Here is a 26,003-nt window from a genome sequence, read left to right on the forward strand (position 1 = left end):
GAAGGCACTAGTATTGTACATTTCTAGCGAGGCCTTATTTTAGACGTGTTACGCATTATCTCATCGTGGCATCCATCACAATTCAAGAGAGACAAATGCGACTATTCTTTGGAGACAACAGTAGTTGTCCTACTCTGGCTTCGCACAGCGAGGTACCTGGGGCTATGAGCGCCGTACAGACGCACACCTTGGGAAGAAGGGTTACGGAACACCGATGTCTGGCATTTCTCCATTGGAACCACACCCCAGCAGCAAAAAGGAGCGAATAGACATCCTCTTAGATGGATGGAATAGTTGGTCACCCGTTTCTTATTCGAACTCTTCTTGTTAGCCAGTAGGTGGTTGCCGAGATAATACGGCAACGCCGTGTTCCGCGAACATTTGTTCCATTTTGTCCCACGACTGTACCATATCGACGAGGACAGGAGGGTGACGGGGGGGGGTGGAGGGGTATGCGTCCCGAGCTCACTTCATACGCGACCGCACACGAACCGTTACTGAGTGCGTGCGCAGACAGAACCTGCTTCTTGACTGACACTGCAGCTACCGCATCGAGATAAGTATCACAATCCCAGTAGACCACCATTATAGACGACCAAAGTATTTAGAAAGCACTGGCTAGACACGCAGAACAGAGCATGCAATGGTTCGGCCAAGTGGTTAATGTGATTATCGACCTTGCAATTACCAATTATCATTATTACTATTTTGATAGCCATTCCGCCGTATGAGAGAGCGCACTTTGCATCATCCAGATATGATCCCGTGGCAGTATTGCTGCATTTTATTTCAGACTCGACTATAGGCTCCAATGTCAATGTCATATCGGTATGATGAGCGCATGTTAGCGTATAAATCAGTTTTTGTTACTTCTTACACTAGAGCCAAGTCACTCAGCACACAACATAAAGCTGGACTCCTGGGACGCGCAGTATTTAATATCCCTTTATGCGCACCAACGCGTGTGATAATAAGTTGTAGCTTCAAGCAGCGAGACAATTATGATCATATGGGAAGCCACATTGAGCGGTTTGTAGATCTTGTAGGAACCTCACGATGCAGCACGCCATGTTTAACATCCCGGGGGAACACTGTGTGCCTATAAGCAGCGTGTGCCTTGCACCCCATACCATCGACATGCGGCGTCCTTGTCTGTTATCGAACACGTCATCTAGGACCAGCAGGCGGACACTACCAACTGTTGCACTGGGACCAGTCTTTTGTGACAGGATGATGTCAGGGTACGTGTTTTCTCCTGTCACTGTGAGGGTCTGTGGTCAAACACCGCGCTGCAAGGCAACGTGCCTCTGCATGAACACGTGTCATGGGGTCACGGAGGTTGCTGATGGTCCTAGAGTCTTGGTGGTGTCAGGCAGGTCATCTACAAACGTCTCTGAAGTCCAAAGACGTTCCCACTTTGCGATCACCTTCCATTGTGACGTTAATTTTCCCATATACCTGTTTTCTCCCCGGTAAATCTTCGACCAAAATCTGCTGGTATGAGCTATTCTCATGGTGATAATTTTATTTATTGATTGACGAAGTGCGAGTCATTTCGCAGGGCGATGATTAGCTTGCAGCTTGATCTGAAATAGTGCAAGCATTCTGTTAGAACTGTAAGTAATGATATCCAGACCCGAGTTAAACCACTATACACTAAAGAATATTATCGTCATTGGAATCTATGTTGGAAGAAATCACAGTCTACGAGAAAATGATGGATAGAAAGCCCCATGAACGTCCGTTTCACCTTCAATGTGCGCTCAACACGCGCGTGCTTAATCCTAGCTGTTTTGGACTTTCACGTTCTTAATGGCGCGTTTGCAATCATTGACGAGGCATTGACCTTTCTGGTGTAGTCTAGGCTTATCCGAAATATTGCGTCCCGAGTCATACGTCGGCCTTCCGCGTACGGGGTGATGGGCAGAGCCAACGCGAGCTGACAGAGCTGCGCTGTGGCAGAGAACCTTCCCAAGGTCTCATTGGCCCGACAAGACTGTGTGGGGCGGGGAAGCAAGTATCGTGTGGTCTTGCCAAAAAAGCGACATTGACAGTTGACCTGCATCGAGCGATGTCTTTGATCCAAACTCATTCAAGAAAGGCCTCTACTCTTCTAGAGACCCCTAAAGGTGTGGATGCCACTCCGTAACGCGGGCAGGGCAAGATGGCACTGTCGATTAGGTGGCTCGCTACAGACCGCTGCGAGATCGACCTATAAGGGGCGACGCTGTCACCGTTCTAGTGTAGATGACATGTGGACTGGTGTTCGCGGTTGATGGTTCTTTAGCGTAATCCTTGTGTATATTCACCTGAAGATCACTGCCGCGATGGTACAATACTGTTCGGCTCCCCAATGCTCCTCCAGCAGCACTGAATGCGGAATAAACGTAAAAGCAGACGACGCGTCCACACTACGGTAGCTCTCCGTTCTCCGCAGCGCGCCGACACCGTTCAATCTCGAATCAAATCCCGTTCTCTACTGATGGGAACGCCGACCAGCAATGACGTCATTACGCCGAGTGACCAAAGCGCCATCTTTAGGTGACCCGCATCCTGTCCGTATCCAAGACTCTGAGCCCTCTATTCATAGGAGATAATATGTCTATTATAGGCCTATATTTTGCTACCGCTGATACGCTTCTTTTTAAGTATGGTACCACGTCCGAAATGTATGGGGATAGTTGGTGCATACCTACCAACAGCGACTACGAACACACCGTACTAAAGCTGGCAACAACGTTCACTGGTACCTTCATTAACCCTGTGACCCACTCCCCACACCATACATAAAAATCTGCTATTCACAGATACACACACACACACAAAAAAGAAAGAAATAAAGAAAGAAATGTTCAATTATCAGCATGGCACCCTTCCACCTTCTGCACGGAACCATCCGTACAACTAAAAGGAAAGTCTGCTTACGCTGGACAAAAATATTTCTTGGGGATGCCGAATTCCTTCTTTGATCGTGATGGACTTGCTCAGCTTCGGGTGACTGCTTGGTGTGAAAATGGCGCAGCACCGGATGAATATAACTATGCCGAACATAACGAAGACGCATCCCGCTGCCACAATCCATGCGTTGTCCTGGTGTTGGAGAGAATTTTGAAGGTAAGAACACATGAACCTGTAGATCGCCACAAGCGAGGAAGCACCCTCCAACGAAATATCGCTCTGAACGGGACCCTCGAGAACCACGGCTCAGGCGGTTTTTATTTTTAGTCTAAAACACGCGTTTGATACTCTCCATGTTTCGGCGTACGTGAATATCGTTCACAGCAGTGTACGAGCAAACGTGTGGAAGAACGGAAACACCCAAACCGCGTGAAAGTGCAGGTTCCTAGCCCGCACTCTTAAAAAAAAAGGGTGTACAGTAACTCCTTTTTAGGGAGTACACCTTCGCCGCATATATCAGTTCATTTGGAGTGTACAATTACTCTCGAGTAGGGGGTTATAGGGTCTCTCCTAGAGGAGACTCCTCCTTGGGAGTAATTGTGCTCTCTAAGGGGAGTGATATGTGCGGCAAGGAAAGGGCGTTAAAGTACACCTCTTTTTTTTTTAAGAGTGTGACGTGTGATGTACTGGCACAATGATCTTGGTAGACTTCCGTCGGAGAAAAATGATACATGATCAATTCGTGAATGAATAGTGAATTACACACTTCTAGTAGTCACCATGCGAGAGTTTATCTTATTGACATATCCGATTGAGGCGTTCATTGACAGGATCACGTAACATTAATACATTGACAGCATCAGCCACCGCTCATTACCCCCCCCCCCCCCCCGATCACACACCGTAACAACATCATGTACAACTAGAAGCAACAGTGTACAACAGCTGTCCAGCGCCGGCATGGCGCCGTTGAGCACCTATAACCACACGTATTATACGTGCCGCCAAAGAGCTTTGGCTACTCTTCTTCCTTTAGAAGAGCATGGAAAGGACTTGGAACATATTTTTTGCACCATTTTAGGAGCGTACTACCTTAAGGAACCGCCATGCAAAATATTTGCTTTGCGAAGTGTGAATTTACTGAGAAAATTGCTTTGCAAAGAGGCGCGCAGCAGCGACGACCTCGCCGGGCGGCTCCTCGCGCAGTGTTGCCAACATTCCAGACGAGTGATCCGCCAAAATAGCCAACCGATTCCGTCAGAATCGGCTAAATTTCGCGAAGAACCCGCTAGAATCCACTAAACGCTGAAAAGTGCTTGAACATGTTGAGATTGATGTATATTGCACCTGTATTCATGGTGTTCGGGAGCTTGCTTCGCATTCTCGTTCATTTCTTCTTTCGGATGTTCCTGACAACTTCAGGAGGGGAGGTGGTACTCGAAACAGCTCTTCCAGTGCCGTCTCAAGCCTGAGCGGATTGCCAGAATGGCTTCGACCATGTCCGGCTTCATTTTATTGCGCAACTTGTTCCTTATCAAGTTCAGCTGGCTGAAGGTGCGATGAACACACACATATATGAGATGATGATGTGGAGGGTCATTTTCCGCCGTTATGGCGGTACACTGCCCCATTGCGATGAAGATCCTCCTTGGAGTGCGGAAAAAGCATGTTATTCCATAGCTAAACAGTTGGACCGACGCATCTTATATTCCTTTGCCACAGCAGAAAAAGACTTGTAAAGTTTCCCGAGATGATCGGCGGTCAGCACTGAACTTGGTTCAGCAATAAAAAGCGCTGTCCTACGTTCAGTCCCATGTGCTCGATCGACTTTTCTCGGGGCGATGCGAACTGTTTGTTGCTTTTGACTGATGCTTTCCTGTGCTTTGCGCTCTCTCCATGCACCTTCAGGTCTGAGTACTGAGCACACAGCCACAGAATCGGCACTCCACCGTTTCTGTCCAATCTGCCGCCGTTCTGCACCGTAGCCGTGCACTTAGCAGAGGGTCCCGGAGCCATTCCTTGCAAAATTTTTGCTTGTAACTCATTTTTGACATTTTAGCATAATAGAAGAGTGCACACTGCAACAGACGCTAGTGAAAGCGAGAAAGGAAGCCATGGACGCAACTCTACCTCCCAATGGGTAGACTTTGTGGGCTACTACAACAGGGAGCAAGATGTCCTTACTCATTACTTTAATTCGTGTTCCGGTGCAAAATTTTGGGTTATATGTCATCATATCTACTTGTAAACAATGCTGTGCTGAGTGACCGCAACATGTAAGGCCTTAGTAGTTAGGGCCCTAATATCGTGCCCTAAGGACAGAACAAAGTCCCTTCTGTCCGTATGGCGCGAGATCACGGCCCTAACTACTAAAGGGTCAGGCCTTAAACGTTGTTCTTGTTCTCTGACCGGGGCATTAGTGGTGTGTGTTCTCCAAAAAGGTCAAAGAGGTTCTTACAGAGAAGGAAAGAGAGCGAGTCGAAAGTGAGCTTCTTAAGCGCAAACTGCAGTCAGATAGCAAAATTTCAGGTGACTGGTTTCGGTTCGGTAATTAGCACACTCTAGCGAATAAATTGATTTTTCCGGCTTTTCAGCCAAAATGCGGCGAAAGTCTGAATACGCTAGAATCCCCTAAATTCAGTCAGGACCCCGTCAGAAATTCCGCTAGCCGCTAAACCATTTCTTTGCCCGCTAGATGCAAGTCGAATCCGCCAGATCTGGCGGGAAATCCGCTAAATTGGCAACACTGTCCTCGCGTCTCGTGACGTCATATTGGCAGAAGACTTTTCATTGACCACCAAGAGCCATCGTGGTCCCCAAGTCACCAAGAGTGGTAGCGAGACAGACCTTTCGAGACGCCTCGCTATTGGCGAGATACATGACGTTGCAGACTGGCAGCCAAGGAGAGCATGTTTTCTGATGTGCGAGATGGAAAGCTCTCTCGCGCTCCAGGATTACAAACTGCACTCGTAGTGTTTGTGCGAATATGTGTCCCAGGGCCTGTAATCCTAATTTCTAGTTCTCCCGACATATTTGTTCCCGAGTCTTGGCACGCTCTTTTAACGCAGTTTTACGAGCCGGATCGGGAGCAGAGTCACCGTAGCGGTGCTTTGGATATACGAAGGGCAAGGAGGCATGGGCTCGGTCCCTCCTGTTAGAGGGGAGTCTGCCGTGAACCAAATGCACTGGCTGAGACTAAAGCTCATATTGAAAATGCAGCATAGAGGCAGGAGTGAAGGGTATTAAAACATTCAAGGACACGCGATCTCGCAACTCTCAACTGGTGGAAATTGTATTATTAAGAGCGTTTTAAGAGGTTACGTTACCATTATAAACTTCAATACCGATTATATCAGGAAGGCACGTCTATTGAGCTAACCAAAAAAAACATGACATTGTTATTAACAGACCTGACTCAGATAGCCTCTTTCTTGTTCTGTCAATGCCAATGACGGAGCACTGATAGCCTACCCTTAGAATGAGCCTACCCTTCTTATCAATACGGAACTTTAAACTTCCCCGCTGTACCCCACTTGTATGAATAAAGCCACGAACTACCAACAGCCATACCAACTTGCCCGGTTCACCACCGTTATGCAAGCCACGAGAGAACAATCCGGACCATATCTACGTGCGTCATTCCCACGCGCCGCTGCGGGGTGGCTCTGATCCAACTGTGGCACGGTTCCCAGCACTAAAACAATACACGACCGACTCACATCAAACACGTACTCTACGTTGATGTGGACTTGTCACTGGGACAAGTTCCGTTACCTCCGTCTGCTGTCTGGTGTCTAAAGCTGCAGTCAACTATACCGAATAGTAACCGATCTGACTGACCTCAACCCACTGATGTAAGCCTCGCGAGCGTCGAAAGAGCAGGGCTTCAAGACGAGTCAGAGGTCCTTCTTCGTCGATGCCTCTGCATTTATGGAAGACGTCGCAGTATCCCATGTTGTTATTGCACAATGCACCAGGCTGTCTCTTACGACCACAGAGCGATTTTAGGACCGGAGTCTTGCAGGGGTCCAAACATACGTTGGTTGTACCTGAGCGAACAAGAACGTGCTCTGTACGGCAGATATGTAGTATGGAATAAGTGTGCGTTCCAACCGGTGCATGTCCATCAGGTGAAAAGGTCCTAACCCTACTCCAATGCTGCACCATATGCGTTTTTATCTTTAGTTCATCTTACTTCGGCACCGCGCCCATGAGCCCCGGCATGAAGCCCAGTAGGCCTCAACAATACCTCCACAGTTTGATTGCCACAGCGCGGACGGTATAGTATGTTTCCTTACCAGAAGTACGGCAGAAGAGGCTGCATTGTACGTCGGGGCTGTGTTGGCTACCAGAGAGCTGGCAATCCTCGAAGCCATATTTCAGGCAGATGGAACCCTCACATCGCCCTTGGAGGCACACTTGCGTGTACCTATTACATGGTGTCTTGTCATGCTTTGGAACTGGTGAAGGGCACAGTGCCGATACGCTATTGTTCCGTAGTCAAGGAAACCAAGTATGTTAGATTAGATGGTAAAAGAACGTATCGTTAGAATCTTTAAGTGAGAAAATAATATTATTTTGCTCAATGAAATTTATCATTACACTGTCTTGGACGGATGCACATAACAAGTGTGCTCTATGACGTTATCATCACCGTATTCTGAACTGGCCTTTCAGGGCTTGTGTCACATTGATAGATGTGTAGACGGGTAGAAATCCAACGAACCGGTAGAGAAGTACGAAGGGAGCAGCATCAGGACAGGAGCCGCTGATATTTGGAACAGAGACTGTTCTTCTTCTGGGCACCGTCCTCACGTGCCCAGAAGAACAGTCTCTGTTCGAAATACCGGCGGCTCCTGTCCTGAGACAACTCCCTTCGTATTGATAGATGTGGTTTGTTGCACCAAGCGAACATTGTATCGTACACACTAGGACACTGAAAAAAAAAAAAAAAAGATCACTTTTTCTACGCGTCGTGTACGGCGAGATGCAAACCCTCGAACACACGTACTCGTCAAGCTCTGACATCGGAGCTCCGGGCATTCTCATTGGTAGTCGTAAGCACGTGACCTCCCTCGCGCCTCGTCACTGACGGGGACGCCGTGCACTCGAGAGACGAGGTATACTGATGCATGGTCCGGGTTGGTAGTTCGAGCTCGTCGGTAGTTGCATGCTCCTTCATGTTGGATTAAACACTTGTTCTCTTAATTGCGGACACCCTGACCAGATCGCTAATCGGTATGACGTAGTCGTTAGGAGTCTCGCCAATCACGGCCATGCTTACGGCGTCCGTACCCATAGAGACCAGTTGTGATCTTCCGCATGGACGGCTACTCGCGGTCACAGACTTTCTGCGTTTCAAATAGCCCGCAGCGAGAGGGTTAAGCAGCGGACATCGCGACTCTAGATGTGCACGTCATGAAGCCTAGGAAGGGAAGCTTTCTTTAGACTACAAGGGTGGTTATGTATAGTTTTCCACGTCTCCTTCCTCCATTTCCTTCTGTACCATTGCAACGGTACTCCTGTTTCGAATCTGATCATTCCTACACTGACGATGCTTGTCGTCAGAAAATCAATGTTTTGACGCCACACCAAGACGTAGGGCTAGCTTTACTGTAGCTGGCCCTTGTCAAGGAGACCAAACACTGCATGATAGTTCGTTATAGTACTCAGATGCAGGACCAGGATCGAGTTCCGACTAGGACACGAGGGTGTCCTCCTCGTTCGGCTGCCCTTCTCTTTGATTAGGGCGCGTTATGTAAAATGATATTTGCAGTACGAAGCAAAGTTGCAATCGTCCTCGGGAGAACACTTGTCCGTTATTGGCAGGAACTGGCAGGAAGAGCTGCAACATGGTCCGGCCGTTGGACTGTAGAGACAAAACCAGAATATCTTGTATTTATAGCCACTACAGCAGTCTTACTGGCTTGCTGGGTAGCACAGTGTAGAGTGATTCACCTGCAGCTGGCATTAGGGCGGAGCTTGCAGCCTTTTTTCCGTTCCGGGTTCCTCTGTGAGTAGCAGCATCTGTCCTTGCACTCGGCGTCGTTATAGCCACAGTCACACTCTTCGTCCCCTTCCCGAATGTTGTTGCCGCAAAATGGAACGTCGCTCGCTGCGCATATGGTATGGTATGGTATGGTGTGGTATATTTCTCAGGTTTCCACAGTGTCGAGTTATTATGTAATGACTTGCCCCTGTTCCCGTATGCTCCGCCCCACAACGACGTAAGTGAGGCGCGTTCCTCCAACACCTCCTAGATAGCAGAAGGCCTTCTCCCACGTGACACAACGTCACACAGGAAGGCCTGCTGTGAATGCTGCTATGACGTCGATGAAAATGCGAACGAGAAGAAAGCTTGAGGCAGCTCGCAAAGGCGCAGGCCCGATGCTATCTAGGTGGTGTTGGTTCCTCCGCGAGGGAGGAACTCTTTATCGTGCGAAAGGCCGGCGGAGTACGAACGGATCATGGCCCGAGTTTAGCGCCGCGTTTTCTCACCATTCCTGTGCATCGGGAATATTCTATTCGTTCGCTCTCCGCAGTATGTATCCCTTCTTCCGCTGCTCGTCTGCTTGTTTCGCCTGCTAGCAGCATCGCCCTGAGCGCTCTCTTGTTTTCTACGAAATATTACAGAAATATAACCCGAGTCACGACGACACGACCGAGTCGTGTCTACTCCTCCGTGTCACGTGCTTTACTGTTGAAATCATGTACCAGCTCCTCAGCGCTCTTACCTTTCTGCCATTTCTAAGAAATAGACTCTTTATATACCAGTGTCATTCGCATATTGTCAGCATCTTTTTTTTTTCTTTTTCGCGATACGTTTTTGACGCGTGTTTTCATCCTTGCTGTCCTGCGCATACATCTCGCCGGATAAAGTCGCTCGTGCGAGTGCCCGGTGATTTTTCACCTTCTGCGTGTATGTAGATTGCTACCAAAGCAGAGTACCTGTCCTGGTCTTCACTTTCACTTGTTAGAGGACCAGACGGTATCATTCGGAGGGACGGTTGACCTAGGATGTGTGATATGCACGACGCACTAGATTATAACGACCACGTCATAATTGGCAATCCCTATGAGCAGCACGTCCGCACGACTCGCTAGGGCCGCTACTCATCGGCACTCGAGATCTACATCATGATTGGACAATGGAAATTTGAATTTTGAACCGGCAGAAGCGGACGTACGACTACAGTAGCAGACGACAGCAACAGTTCCTCTGAAAACGCGTAGAATTATGATAATCAAATTTACAATGAAACATCTCCCGTGGGACATCCACCGCTTGTACAAAAATACTAAGGTAAGCTGAAGTATAAAGTATTACAGAAGTTCAGGAAGCAATATTCGGGCCGATTAGTAGTGCTACCGCTAGTGCGGCGCTGGGAAGGGGTGCCTATGACATGGTCGCTATAATCTAGCAGGTCGTGGTTATGTGTGCAGTTCTGCTTTTAATGTGCGGTAAGCAGCTGCACGGTAGCTGCACACCTACACGCGGTAAGTTCCAGTCGTGCCCACAGCGGCCGACATCGACTGAATAAACCATTATTCTGCGCAGATTGGGAATCACGAAATAATCTTACCCAGGAAGCAGTTCTCTTTATCGTGACGGGACTCAAAGAATGCCGTCAGGACGGTAGTGATATCTGCGACGCTGCATTGTGAAAAGTTGTAGTTGTTGGGCAAATTGCCTGGTGAGGCCTTCGGGAACATGATGTAGTTTCCCAGTTCTCCGCCAGGGGCGCACTGTGGACTCACGTCGTGCTGCACGCAAGTAGTAGTGAAGGCATAGTTAATAAGGCATATATATACATATATAGTATATAAGGCATATATAAGGCATATATAGTTACGCTCGTATGTCCTCGGTGTCAAGTTAGCCCGTTGGACCAGAAAACGCGCAGTTATTACTCGCGTATTTACTTGAACATATTTTAGAGGCCTTCAGTGGATCTCTCCATGACTGACCGAGAGAACTCGTTTTGTTTTAAAGTGAAAATAGTGTACAGCACAAGGTGTAAAGATAGGAACATGCTGCAAGAAACGAGATGATCGAGTGCACCAGCCTCAATTATGGGTATTATGGAGCACCATCAAAGTTTACACCACGCAAAAGTGCACTGACGTGTAATGTGCTGTTTCTAATATTGTTTTCCATATTTTCAGTAGACGAAGTCCTAGTTATCTCCGACTCACAGTCTTTCTGCTGTAACATTCACATAGAATGCGCTTTCAGAAGGTCGACAGAGAGCGCGACCAAAAACTGAGAATTTTTCCGCGGAAGAGGACGCAGTTACCATGGGAACCCAGTGCGCACCCGGCATTTAGATGCAGAGGTGCGTCGTTCTCTGCGGTAACAGCACGTTTTATTACGTCGGAAGAATTGTACGAAAACAACACGAGAAATGAAGTGATCAACCCCTAGCCAGTGGCGTAGCCAGACCGCCAAGGTAGGGGGGCTCGATACGAAAACTCCCCCCCCCCCCCCCCCCGCTGATTTCTGTGTGCGACAACAGACACATACTCGTGCACACTGCAAAGTGCGGAGGAAAAAAAAGTTGATTTGGACGTTCGCAATACGATTACATGGATGGTGATTACAGGAGATGGTGTACGGAGGACCGGATTACAGGAGATGGTGTCACGAGATTGGAAGTATTTTGAAAAGCTCATACATTGAAAACCATTCAAGAGTGCTGCTTACATAGACGCAATGATCTGTCGCGATCATCACACTGCTCCCCCCTCCCCCTATATTACGTTATCATCGGATTTGCACGATTTGCGTGAGTCGGTCCGTGGAAGGTAGGGGGGGGTCTAACCCCCACCCCCCTCCCCGTGACTACACCACTGCTCCTAGCTTAGCAATGTGACGTTTCCCGCTCCAAAGAAACAGGGTCACTGGATCATTATGCGTTGGAACTGTTATCGTAAACATCTTCTTGTGTACTAATAAAGCTCGCTAGTACACGACCCCAGAATTCATAGATATGACCTGATCTCGTCTTGACCTGCGGCTGCATTGGGAGAGCGCCAATGCACTTCGGAGACCCTCATTACGCGCGTTTACATGAAGGCGACAAAGGTCGACCTAGCCAGATAGGTCGACCTCCCTTCTTCATGTAAACAGTCTTCATGTAGTTCACTCTACAATGGTCGACTTCCCTTTGCCATGTAAACCGGTTCAGTCGACCTGGCGATCGGTGTCCGTTACGTCATCAGCGAGCCCTTCCCATATTGCCCGCGAAATTCCGGATTCTCGGAGGAAAGCAAGCATGGCGACGGAAGCAAGCGACGTTCCCGCTATCCCTTGGAAACCACCGCGATGCGTATGGATCGACGAAAGCACTAAATTAATGTTGTCCATTATTCGGAACATCGCATCGCAGCTGGATTCGGAGCGGCAGCGGAACCAAGCTATGTTTCAGACTTCGGAACGAGGAAATGCGTTGTAAGACACTTCGTAAATAAATATACTGCGAAAATACAATATATTTACTTCCGAGATAACATTTTAACGACGTGGCGCTGCTGCTGCTGCTGGCGAGTAAGGTCGACTGAATTTCGGGAGAGCTAATAAGGCTCCTTATCTAGTTGCCACGCATACCGTGGACGGTCGACGCTACCGATCAGTCGACTGGGGACTTCGGTCGACGTTTGCGTCCATTTAAACGCAGTTATTGGCTTGAATCGTTCTCAACCAGCGCGCTCCACTTGACAAGCCTAGTGAAAATTTATTTTTGAAATCAGCGGTCGTGCAGCGCTCCAGTACAGCAGCTTCTGGAAGCCACATCCCACTGACAATCTTGCCTTGTCTTGGCGTTACATCAGCTGATGCGTCATCAATTTGTTTACAGGCCTTTCCACAAGTGTTGGTGCCAGACGACAGGTGTAACACATATTAAGAGTCATCGTGGCAATAAGAAATGTCCTGTTCTCATATTGGAAAGCAAATGTTTGTGCAATGTTATACGAACATGTCGCTCGCAGACTTTTAAACTTAGTATAGGCAGCAACTTGACGGAGTTAGCCAGCGGGAGCAGGGATTTCCCTACACCCCCCTCAGGGGGGGTGTTCACCCTCCCTGCATTTTTGTAACCCCCCCCTTAAATTTCTCAGGTGACCCCAACCAACTCGGCCACCAGCACGTTCTAGCTGGTAGTGAGTCCGGCGCAGCGAATTACATCATGTACTGTCAAACTTGGGCTGTAGGACCATAGCCATGCAGATGATCGTAGCATGCATTTCTCTAAAATCATTTGAAAGTGACTGTTCAATATGCATATATTGCGCGCATATACGAGCAAAAATGCGTGCGGGCACGCAAACTCAATGTGCATCATTAAGAACCATTTGTGCCCAACTCAATCAAGCGAGGTATTCTGCTTTCTTCGTCTAGGGTTTTCACCATTGGTTGCTAGGTATTCATTGAGCTTCGTGAGACAAGGTGCTAGTCTTTGTCGGTCGTGTCATTATCCACCTTAATGTTGAAATACCGTTCATAATGAATCTGTATTCTAATGTACTGTGTTCTAACATGTACAAATAAAACGGGAAAGCTGTGCAGATATGTCACCATTGTGCAACGATTCTTTCCGTGTCTAAGAAACATTCCGTAAGCGGAACCTTCACCAAGCATAACCCCCCCCCCCCCCCCCCAGCAATGAATTTCTGGGGAAATCACTGAGCGGGAGTGTTCATGAATCACGCATAGCGTCTTGAGCGAAGACTGGTCTTGGCGCAGACTTGCACTTGCGTGAGTTCGGGAGTGAAACGTTGTGAGTATGATCCCCCATTGTCCCTCGTCTCGGGATTCTGCTACCAAGCGCACGGAATCCCTGGCAGTGCCAGGTTTTCAGAGTACGAAAACTTCCGAACGGAGATCGCATCGGTGTAGGACGTTACTTACTACGTCTAAGAGACGAAACTCCACATATTCGGCATGGCTCCTCCAAAAGTGGAATAATCGTGTCACAACCTATGTCAGAAATAGCGTGAAGATATCTGGGCATGAATGGCAGCTGTATCATCTCTATCTGCGGTGGTAGACTTGACCACTTCGTTTTCCACTTTCACTGGTGTCTAAGGGCAGTACAGCGTGTATGTTACGAAAGACTTACTTTGTAATTCGTCCCCATTTTTCGTGTTCCCACTTGTGCACTATCATGCGGAACAACCTGATAGTTTCAATATATAAATATTCTAAACTGCTCCGCAGCATACTTACGCGCGCTCCGAAGGAGTGTCCGACCTCGTGGGCAAAAGTGAGCTCGCTAATTCTGGACGACATGACGTGGCCGTGGTTGACAAAGGTCACTACTCCTGTATTGAGCCCCATGTTCTTGATGGCCCCCCTGCGAGTATTGAGCCTCTGGTACTTCTCACAGATCCCGCCGGGTCTTTCTGTGACAAGAGCAGATCTGACATTAGCACCGCGGAAGAACTACGGCTGTGACCGGCGCTTGGAAACAAGGACAGATGGAGAGACGGCAGCGGGAAGCATGTGGGAGACAGAGAGGGTGTTTTTACGACGGTCATAGGCAAGTCTGCGAATAGTAGTGTCTCTTATTGTGTACTCAAACGAGCGACATTCACACGGCATATTCTAGTGGAAGAATGAGCTGCTTGCGGGGCGGAAGCCCCGCGGCTTGTGGTGTTGACAATTCGCACGATGCCGAAACATAGGTAGCGGGCTACTGCGCACATAGCAGACGATACCATAGGCCGTGTCGTCTGCTTCGGAATATCCTGTGGCTGCGGCGCGGGATATTCTGCATCATACTTCTACTTTATCCCTCTGTTCTACACTGTATGGTTGAAAAAGCACGAAAAGGCGTGATGTTAACCGCTCGTGCTCACGCGGCGGTCGAAAATTATGCCGTACCCTGTATCATCCGCAGGAACATTCCGGGAACGTCGTTTCGTCGTTTGTACGAACACGCGGTTAGCAAATACGAGATAACTTCCAATGAATTAATTCAAAGCCGATCGCTTTTGTCCTGGACAACCAAATCGCGATGCAGTGCGGTAGAACGGATTATGCATCAGCAGACTTGGTAGGAAGGACCAAAAGATCAACCCTTATCTTATCAACACCTTATCTTACCATCCGGGTGTGCAATGAAAGCAAGGCCAAGCGTGCCCGAAGCGAAGTCTCTAAAGGTCCAGAGGAAAGACAGACAGAAGTCGTTGTGGTCCGCGCTGGACACGAGATCGAGTAAGGTAGTAGGATCCAAGTCTTCTGCGCAGAAAGGGTTGGATTCCTTCTCACGACCCCCGCATGACTCTGTATCATTAATCTGCGTAGAGGTACAAAGAGGAACACATGCAGTATGACATCGTATCTCTCAATGCAGCTCTCATTTCAAAGCGGCCGTCACATTGTCAGTAATGAGAAGCACTATAGTGAAAGTAGTACGTATCTGAGCCATTACGGCAGCATTGTGGAACATCTATATACGACGAGATCAGTCTACTGAATGCCAGCCTCAGCAACTCTTCGTGCCTTTCTTACCAGCTCCGGTGGCGCAGCGGTAACGCGTGCGCTTGGAGACTGGGAGGTTCGCGGTTCGAATCCGCGGGCCGGCTGTGCCGTCTGGGGTTTTTCCTGGGTTTCCCTCAGATGTGTAATAGGCGTATGCCGGCACAGTTCCCCTGAAGTCGGCCCATGGACGCAGCTATCTTCCCCCCGAGCGGATTCCGCTCTGTCTTCCACTTCACCCTTTCCTCTCCTCCTCTCCACCACCTTTCCCTTCCCGAGAAACATGCCGCCTAATCAGGCAGGCAGACCTCTCGGGTTCCTCCCAACGACACTCCTCCTCCTCCTCCTCCTCGTGTCTTTCTTCGTGTCCGAAACTTTTACCGTTAAACCTGAGCCAGCCATTTTCCTTGCACATAGAGCTTCACTCAATCGCTCACTCCTGTTGGTTGAGACATTTTTTTTCTTGGCGTTCTCTTTCGTAACGCATATTAATATCAATAAAAGTGATAGAGAGAGACGAATACGAGCCGAATGTGACTGTTTTGTGCTCTTTATTCCAGGAAAACGGTTGGTGTTCCAATGCTTGTGTGAGCGTGGCAGTAGCCTTGCCAGAGAACCAAATGGTGCTTGCCTTTCGAAACACTAACTTCGTCATCCATATTTAAAGTGACATGTGTAAACTGACATCATTTAAACTACTATATATTGCTATGCTAAATGCTAACTATTGCATATAGAGTCCCGTGAACTTGTATCTAGCACTGTACATATACGTGCATGACGTAATGAATCACGCAAGTGAAAGTGCCATAACGCCCTTGAGGTCACAGAAATGCGTACTTTATCTTCATTCCAAATACTTACCGTGAGCGACTGCACCCTGAACAAGATGCCGCGGAAGCGTCCGAAAGCTGTAGTGGAGTAGATGCGGTTCAGCGTGTCCACATGAGACGCCACTGTGCCGGCAATGCGGGAACGGGCAGTGGAAGAGTCTCCTGCTCCGAGCAGATACGCGGCGAACATGGTGTGATCCACGAGAATCTCTAGGTGGCACATCCGTCGCACCCGTCTCCCCTGACGCGAAGACCTGCGATTGTTATCCCTGTTCTATGATGGCGTTCGGACTGGAAAGGTAAGCTGGGGTATCTTGTGGGGACCACACATTTGTTCCTTCTACGAGACACCAAATCTATTCCAAAACTGCATTGCAGGCTTGAGTGACGCCATGAGTAAAAAATTTGCAGCCAAAGAGAGGACGGAGACGCAACAATACAACAGCGGGAACTGCAGACTCTCAACTAAAGGATTTATTAACAATACGTCAGTTAAAAGGCGCAAGTATGTATGACACATATAGTGTTAGCCAGACTTCTTTGTCCCTCTTGCCAGTCGAGATCGGGTATCTTGCAGGAGACTAGCTTTGTTGGAGAACGCTAGCATTACCTTTATCACTATCTGTGTCATACTTTCTTGCGCCTTTTAACTGACGTATTGTTAATAAATCCTTTTGTTGAGAGTCTGCAGTTCCCGCTGTTGTGTTGTTGTGTCTCCGTCCACTCTTTGGCTGCAAATTTTTTACTCATGGCTATGTACCAACTACCCCAAATTTCTACCTTGTTGAGTGACGCCACGGTTTGTGAACATCAGTTGCCGCCGTGATGTCGAGGTGGCGCTACGGTGTGGACATCCATAACATTACCGGTACCCCAAATAGCAAGTCCACTTCGACGTCTTGAATCAACGTCTTTGAGGGCTAGATAAAACTGCGTGGACACAGGGCTTTGCGGGCTATCTGATTATTTGATTGTCGAACTGGGCACCACTACTACGTACAACTACGTGCCATACAGGCACAAACGGTACATGTCGTGTAAAATGCTTGGTCGGTGTACTACCAGGAATGGACGTACTTATCAACACTTGTTAAGACATCAAACAGGTCGGCTACAGATCATGCTTGAAGTGTGGAGCGAAGAAGACGAAGATGAGACGAACCACCAAACACCATATGATACAACTTTTATCACGTCATTCCTTGCGTGCACATGGTGTCGCAACACCTGCAGAAAACTTCGCATATACTGTCTATCGCTATCGCTAAACTATCGTATAAAACTTCGGAGATATGGATCGCATACATCGTTTAGAACTCTTTGGAAGCTCGCTCGTCTCGTACCTGCAGTCAACGGCAGTAGGAAGAGGTCTTGTCCAATAAACCACAAGAAACAGTGGCAGGGTGGAAATGTCTGTCATTGCGAACGGGGCATAAGACAACACGACAAAAATGCGATCGACGGTAATTTAGGGGTCCACGTTGTTAAATTCGGGTTTGCGACATTGTTCAGCTTGGCAAGCATCCATAACAGGTTTCGCAAATTGAAGTATTCGATGCCTTCGTGATAAAACAAGGGAACAGAAACTTTGCGCCATTTGTTGTCCCGAACCCTGCAGAATTGGACCTTACTGCTTGCTATGAGGGAACCCAATAGCCTCTAATCTCATCCCTTCAAATACATAACGCGTCTTTGAAATAAATGAACGTTGATAGTGGATCCAAGTGGTGTCTGGTCGTTCGTGTCGTCCTGGTAGTTTTAGCTCCGGATTTCAAGCATGCACGCAGTGATGAAGGAACATCAAAAAGGTTATACCTATTCCGTGCAGCCCGTGGTTCATCGTCCACTTCAAGCATTCCTTCAGCTTCCACGTAATCAACGCTTCTCTTGTGCATGGCATGCCTATTTATGATCTATATAAGCAAATTTATAAAAACGTTTGTTTTGAAGCACCGTATGTCTCGTAATATGTGATATAATTAGCACTGCACAGTTTGAAACAAGTTATTCGTATCTCCAATAATGACGCTGTTCACCAAAAATCTTGAGACTTTGCAGATATTCTGGGTGTACTGGAGTGCCAAATTCTCCCCTCCGAATGAAAAATGCCACTACCCTGACGCCAATACAAAAGGAACGAGACTCACCCGTTGAGTCGTTCCTGATTTATGAGCGAAGGAAGCCGTAACGTTCTATACACACGAGCGACGTACTCGCGGAAGACTGTTGTGGAAGAAAACGCGAAAACGCTGCTCACGAAGACGAAGAAGTTCCGCCCCGTGTTATGTCGAGCATTCGCACGGTGCCGGAATATCGGGACTGGCGTACTGCGCACTTGGCAGCCGACACTTAGCAGACGACACCGTCAACGTCTTTTCCTGTCGTCTGCTACGGAATGTACTGTGGCTGTGTCGCAGGATATTTCCCACAGGTTAACAGACAGACACGACGTTAAGCGCTCGCGCTCACGTGACAGCAGGAAGCTATGACGTCTTTCGCATCTTCCGCTGGAGTATTCTGGGGAATGTCGCTTGTGTGAATACACGAGCTACTTCTTCCTCTCCTTCTCAAGAAGCCGTACAATGCGGTGAGGCTCCGGATTGGTCTCCTCGAACGATCTCACGCGATGATTGGCAAATCGTTTGAGGTGACCAATAGGAGCCCGCTCCGCGTCTCTCCCGACAGTGCGTTACGAATGAACACAGGTGAACCGCGATCATTGTACTTGCGTGAGAACATGATTGTGTTCGTCGTACTATCCTCCGCAGGAAAGGGGAGGAATCGTTCGTACGAAGGAAAATCATTAGGCAGTAGCGAAACGTAAAACAGAGATGGAAAGAAATGGGCTTTTAGTTATGTCATTCCCTTCGTCCACGTCCTTTTTTCGTGTCATTAGAATATTGCGGAAGTGGAGAAAAATTTATAGATTTGTTTAACATTGCTTCTTTAACATGCGCATGGGCATGTTACAGGAACAATGTAGTAAGTCAGTGGTTCCTAAGCTGTGGGTCGTGACCCCCCAGGGGGCTCGCGAAGCGACCCAGAAGTTGTAAAAAAAAATCCGCTATTCTTCGTTACTAGGAAGTCCGTGGCAGCAGACCCGGAGGTTTCTTATAAATGCGCTTGCATGCAGGGTACGTGACGCTTTCGATGCATCAGACAGCCTCGCTTTCACGCCTGCCTTCACTTGTGCACGAGTGTCAAAATCCATGTCGTGAGGTCCACTCACTCCCACTAAAGGCCACAGCTTCTGCATCTATCGTTGCATACGCGGACGCTCAGCTCTCACTGTGCACCGCGCAGTGGCGCCTTCTCGAATTAGAGCGGACGTTGGAAACCTAAGAAACCCGTTTCGCCTGCCTTGTGAGTAAGCGACGCACGCAGTAGCTAGCAGATCAGGGCGTCATATTTGCTCAGGATTAAGCGTTCGTTCATGTTTACAGCGCCAGTTTTGCGTGCATTCAGCTGTTTAGTAATGGAACCATTTCTGGCCGGTGTCAAACGAAAATCTTATTTGGAATGCGAAAGCACAAGCGCTCCTGCCGCTCTGCAAGACCCTTTGGCCCAGAGAACTGGCTCTGAGTGTAGCTTCAATAAAATGCCAGTGTATCTTTTGGGCTAACATTCATGCGTTGAGATCGGAGATGTCCGGCATCAAGACGAGGGAAGCTGTGGGAAGGGTTCGGGACAGGGTCGTCTATATGTTAATGGGCCGCGGGGCGGGGTAGTTTGGGAACCACTGCAGTAAGGCATTCGGGATATAAGCGTGCACTAATACCACGATGTGGACACCGAATATATTAAACATGTGAGTGCGAGACAGTAACACAAACGCTACGAAGAAGACATTTCACCTGTGGCCGAACAAGTCCTGACGTCCATTGGTTCACAAGGTGAGAGGCATTGTCGTACAGACGGTCGACGCCGCAGCTGGAATCGCTGGCGATGAGCTGCGGCAGCTCCACATCTTGAGCCCTGTAGATGATAGCATGCTGATGGGAGGTGGCGTTATTCAAATACTTCCACAGAGGCTCCACGTAAAATATGGTTCCGTCTCCTGCAGTTATACGGCCTTCGAACACTCCACCAGCCACGGAGCCGAACACGTGACTTCCTGCGTCACCTGAATGAGAATAAATTGCTGAAGGCGTAAGAAGTCTCATGAATCTCGTAATGAAGTTCGAGCGCTGGCCCGCATCGGGCCACCACTCGACGCTTTTTTTGGCGTGAACTGTGCCCGCGTGGGATGCGATATAGCAAAGAGCGGCTATATTTTAAGATAAAAGTCATCCTTGAGAGCTATTCTCCCCCGAAATCTCAAGACTTTTCGGGAATCTCTTCATGATCTGTTTAACAGACCACATTGTACCCCAGTTTCCTTTACGTTGCAGAAGTACACAGTCAGCGTAAATCTTGATTCTGCATAACTCTGCTGTGCAGTGGTTTCACTAGGGGCGTGCGAGTGGCGCGGTCAGCACCGGGTGACGTGACGGAATGGGATGACGCGACGCACCAGTGCCTGTTTTTCTGTGCTGCACGACTACAACGTGAGGAGCCCTCTGCGAGCACGTGATTTTTTCCCCCTGCGTGTCGTACGATATTATTTCTTATCGTGTATCGCATGGAATAGAAAGGGGTCCATTAGTGGTGCGGGCTGACGCAAAGAGCTCTCGCACCGGGTGACGCGTACCCTAGCGATCCCACTGCTGCTACTCAGATGTAATTGAATTGAAGACGATTCCACTTGCCTGCCAATGCACCAGAGTATATGTGAGAGATATCCAAGTCGACAACCTCGTTGTTAGAAAGAGCGACGAAATCATCTACGAATGTGGACGTGTCACGGCTTAGCAGGAGGCTGAAAGTCCTGAAACGGAACGTAATGGTTGGCACTTAACATAGTGGAACAAAAAGACGTCACAGACGGACACGGACAGCATCTGTGTCTTCTGTGCGTTCCATCATGGCAAGTTTTAAACCAGCATGCTCCATACATATTCTAGCGCAACCGTTATCCAACGTTATTTACTATGAATTTTCTATCATGGCTTGTGGACCACCCTGTATATGCGCCATACATCTGATCAGGTAATAAAAATAACAGCACAAGTCACAGGAACGTACCTTCCATATGCGCTGAAACGTATGTTGGCTTGTGTGTTGGCAATCTTGGGCTGCAAAGGTCGTCTCTTTGGAGGTTGTTGAGTAAAATATAAAAGCTGGTAATTCCGGATAAACTTGCTGAGGCGCTCTGAAGCACATATTTCTATATCAGTCGTACCCTAAATATGCACAATCTTTTTAATTGTTTGTGGTATGAAAGCAATGTATCGAATCCACATTTGGCATAATTTGAGCAGTTTATTAGGGATCACGGGGGGGGGGGGGCACTTGTTCAAAAGCACGCAACAAAGAAGGCTTGCGCCCCAGATGCGCAGCTGAAGGCTTTGTTTTCAGCACCGAACCATGCACGTTATAATGCGAACGCCGCCCGCCCTCGTAGCGGAATCGTATGGCCAGTGCCGTGTATGCCAAAGAGAGTCTGGCCATTAGGAGGAGCCCAACAAAAAACTGGCTTGACCTGTCAATCAAACTTAGGCGCATGTAATTGGTTACAGTTTTCCATGGGACTGCCATGACACCAAATTTTCTCCAAGATGGAGGGTGGTTCTTGGAACGGCGAAGCGGCGATTTCGTGACGAAAAATTTCACAGACTAATTTAATTTCATACTGTGAGTATATATCCTCATGTACGCATGTGGAAAATCAACTTCAACTTTCCATCATTATTTACGTGAAAGCGGGATGTTTCGTCGCAAACGTTAGGCCTAGTTAAGATCGTGATACCAGGAAAATAGCAAGAAAGACGACCCTTATACGCAGGATTTTGCATTATATAATTGCATTTTATTTATACATACATCTTTGGTCATTTTTGATTCACTGTACTCACATTACGTCATATGAAACTTCATACCGGCTGTCGTCTGCTACGAAGAAGCGGTTGTACCGTTGTACCGCCATCCTGGCCAATCACTTCTGCCAGCAACCATTTCTGCGATTCTGACACTTCCCAACATGGCTTTCTTCGTGCAGATGGCGTTGATAAAGTAGGCGCAAAATCCGTCGTTTTGGTCTGTCACCAGTGATATCCGTTTCAATCCAAATCAATCGAGTTTCTCCAAAATGATGGCACCCAGGAAATAAGGGTGAGGTATAAGTACTGGATGGATGTAATAATAGACAACTGTATTTCGACCTGCGATTGGCTAGATACTTCAAAAAGTGGGTGGAGCCTCAGGTATAGGCAGGTCCCACTAATGGCCCGACTCCCTTGACATACACGGCACTGCGTATGGCGAATGCGTAGCGCGGGCTATCGGCCCTCGCACGCATATAAACGCACTCCGACGCAAAGCGAAGGCGCTAGCCTTGAGTGCCACTGTACGAAAAAAAAAAAAAATATATATATATATATATAATTATATATATATTTTTCCGTACATATATACATTTTTTTATATATATATAAAATAATAGGACTTGGACTACAGATTACAGGAACGTTAACAAAAACTAATTTATTTAATGGGCAATTTAACACATAGATTAAAAAAAGAATGGTCGACGTTTCGACAGTGGCACTGTCTTCGTCAGGACCTTGGTCAGGTCCTTGGTCCTGACGAAGACAGTGCCACTGTCGAAACGTCGACCATTCTTTTTTAATCTATGTGTTAAATTGCCCATTAAATAAATTAGTTTTTGTTAACGTTCCTGTAATCTGTAGTCCAAGTCTTATTATTTCACTTTTATTCAGCTTCGTAGCCGTCTGATATATTAACCTATTTGTTCTATATATATATATATATATATATATATATTTGTGGGCAGTATTTCGCGCAGTGGAGCCGCCATTGTGGTTGCTGTACACGAAGTACCAACCTTGATAATATTGGACTCTGATTGGAATTTTCGGGAAAGATGACATAAGGCCCTGCCAAAACCAGTAGGAACAAGAAAGCTTTCACACCTTGCAGAAAATATGAAAAAAAATATGTATTATGCACGCATTTTTATGCGAGAAAAATGCCATAACGTGCAAAATATGCATTTGTATTAGCATGTTTCGAATCTTGCTAATCGGTCACAAACCAAAACCAAAAGCGTTTTTTCTTTCATATTCCAGTACGAAACCATATCGACAACAAACATGCATTTGCTTGAAAATCCGCGCTCTACGTGATCCATCGTAGTGTGCAATATCCCTCATGGTGGGTACCTCACGTTACGCGAGGGCACGAGGTGGTGGGTAACGCCAGATGGCGAACATAGTGGTGAACAACATTCAGGTTGAAATATGTTGGTGTGCATGTGTTGCCGAGTGGAAAGCAAACGTAAGCCGTACTAGATTATGGGCCCAATATTGGTTGGATATCGGGAACGATGGGTAAAATTTTTCCTACATTCGGCCACTATTGGTGATATCCAGCAGACATTGGACCAAGATGTTGTGCAGCATGGGAAAGAGAACGAAAGAATAAGAATCATGGCAACCATATTGCTATCGTACCAGCGGACATACCAGCAGCGTGGCGTACACTCCAACAGAACTTTGGTGACTTTTTGTGACACTTCTCAGTTACGTTAAATGCCGCAGAGAGGCGTACGTTCCCACTGTCTCCTCTTATCAGGAATGATAATGAATCTGTGATGCTTCACGGAGTTATTCTTTGAAGCTAATAGCCAATTCTGCGTCGCATGTAAACTCGTTATTTTGAGCGCCACATAACTTGAAGCCCAGCATGACAGCAAACATCTCTGGTATAACCTTTGCCTGAAGTGTGATGTCGAACGCTGACCAGATATTTGAAAATATAGGGCGGTTGAGCGTATACTGACATTTTTTACCGTAACAAGACATCATCGCCTTCCCCAAGTGCCGCAGCGACCCAGCGAAACCTATTTAGTTACAGTGGTGTGTCAGTCACAGTAATCTTGTGGTCTCCAAGGCGTATGGCCTTGTTTCCATACATCTCCCAGAACATCTTCCGAAAGGGATAAGAAAGTGGCAAGCTTCCAAACATAGACGAAAGTTTTAGGTTCTTGTGAACCTTATTAGGGTTGGACCGCTACACACGGAAAAGTTACGCTGTTACAAGACTTCAGACGCGCATTCTAATCTACACTACGGTCGAATCTAGGGTTAGCGTAGCCGTATTAACCGGAGTATGCATCAGTGCTTACCCGCCATGGTGTTCACACAGCAAAGCAGCAGAAGGAGCGAACGATATTTCATGTAATAGAGAAAGAGATTGCTTTACAGTCGACAAGGGTAACGTTGTGTTCGTCCTTCTTCTTCTTCGCCTCACACACGCGATGGCCGTAATCCAGAAAGGAAGGTTGCCCAGGGCAACTACGCAAAATGAGTATATCCCTATGATCAAGTTGTATGTGCTAATACGTGTGTTGTGATGGATGATGCAGATGACAACGGCGAGCCCTTTCACCATCACCATCACCACCGCCACCAACAGTGGATAGCGTGCTGGCCATGACACGTCTAGAGTGGGAGGTAGCCGGGTTCGAGTCCCTGTACCGGCTGGGACTGTTTGGGCATTTTCCTGGGTTTTCTTCAGACGCTTTCAGACGTACTTCCTTCAGAAGTCGGCCCAGGACGCACATTCTCCCAGGGCGTAGATGGGTAGAAATCCAGCGAACCTGTAGAATGTAGGAAGGAGTTGCCTCAGGGCAGAAGCCGCCGATAATTCGAACAGAGACTGTTCTTCTTCTGGGCTCCCAGGGCGTCAGTCGTGACGTTGCCGATAAGTATTGCGAGTGTGTGCTACTTCTTCAGTATCCTCGGAGGTGCTGGCCGTGATCTCCGAAAGGAGACTGGCCAGGGCTCGCTCCTTTCTGTTTCTTTTCTTCGACCAGTAAATGAGGTCATCTTCAGTCTGAAGACAACCGGGACAGAGGGGAAACAAAGGACTTGTAAAGGGCCGGGTGGTGCCTTCCCCAAAGGTCAAAAGAAAAATCGTATAGAGTCCTACATAGGAGAAAGAAAGCGCATGTCCAAGTACCCCGGGGGACTTGATTTGCCGATAAAGAAATTTACATTCTGGCACTCTGCCCTAAAACGCTTCTAAAGTTTTTGGACACCTATAGGGCTTCGGTCCTCACTGTGAGACTACTAATTATTCCATTTCATCACGTTACCGACAGCAATCGGGTAGGATATCGCCCCTGGCGATGAAACCCCCAAACAACCGGGCTTTAGTTGGGGGAAGGACCAATGGGGTCGCACCCAAGGCACGCGGGGAAAAGGAAACTCCGGGACTCTGCAGGCACTTCACCTAATTGCCTATTTAAAATATTTCGGGAGGGGTTCTATGGTCACTTTGCATGGGAGAGGAGCATTTGCCCTTCGTTTCCCCCTCCCAAATGTACCATTTCGGGAGGGGTTCGAACCCCCGAACCCCCCTGTCGCTACGCCAGTGGCCTAGCGCATTGCGAGCCCAATGACATATTCTACCCAAAAGCTAGAAGCCCAGCCGTGACGTTGCTAAGCGGACTTAACGCGCCATCGTCTTTCGCTACATTCTCCAGCAGGAAGTAGGTGGTACGGTCCGCGTCAAAGTTAATTTGAACACCGGTCCAGACAGCGAAGCGGGAAGAGAGCCACCCTGGCAAAGCCTAGCGGAAAACAATGCCTTTATAACACGCTCCGCCATTATGTCTACTACGCGCCACCGGCGTCGGCAGGCCGGGATGAAGTAAAAGTTAACTCTGA

General features: G+C 47.9%; 1 protein-coding gene across 2 annotated transcripts; it reads right to left on the bottom strand.

Moving 5' to 3' along the window:
• Positions 1-1,500: 1,500 nt before the first annotated feature.
• On the bottom strand, positions 1,501-24,571 carry LOC135366578 (disintegrin and metalloproteinase domain-containing protein 10-like). Of its 2 annotated transcripts, none has more exons than XM_064599341.1 (15): positions 24,458-24,571; positions 21,337-21,463; positions 20,961-21,079; positions 20,067-20,335; positions 18,028-18,125; positions 16,244-16,466; positions 15,005-15,197; positions 14,126-14,301; positions 10,482-10,662; positions 8,857-9,013; positions 8,669-8,767; positions 7,197-7,387; positions 6,739-6,947; positions 2,926-3,090; positions 1,501-1,586 (listed from the first exon to the last, which is right to left on the bottom strand). In XM_064599341.1, the coding sequence occupies exons 1-15, from the start codon at positions 24,507-24,509 to the stop codon at positions 1,551-1,553; spliced, it is 2,295 nt and encodes a 764-aa protein (XP_064455411.1). In that variant the 5' UTR covers positions 24,510-24,571; the 3' UTR covers positions 1,501-1,550. The 2 variants fall into 2 exon arrangements, 1 of the variants encoding a protein (XP_064455411.1); XR_010414226.1 differs by lacking the exon at positions 1,501-1,586 and adding an exon at positions 4,246-4,545 and having other exon boundaries at positions 3,008-3,090.
• Positions 24,572-26,003: the final 1,432 nt, after the last annotated feature.

The sequence above is a fragment of the Ornithodoros turicata genome, chromosome 8, assembly GCF_037126465.1.
Source record: "Ornithodoros turicata isolate Travis chromosome 8, ASM3712646v1, whole genome shotgun sequence".
Classification (NCBI taxonomy): Eukaryota; Metazoa; Arthropoda; class Arachnida; order Ixodida; family Argasidae; genus Ornithodoros; species Ornithodoros turicata.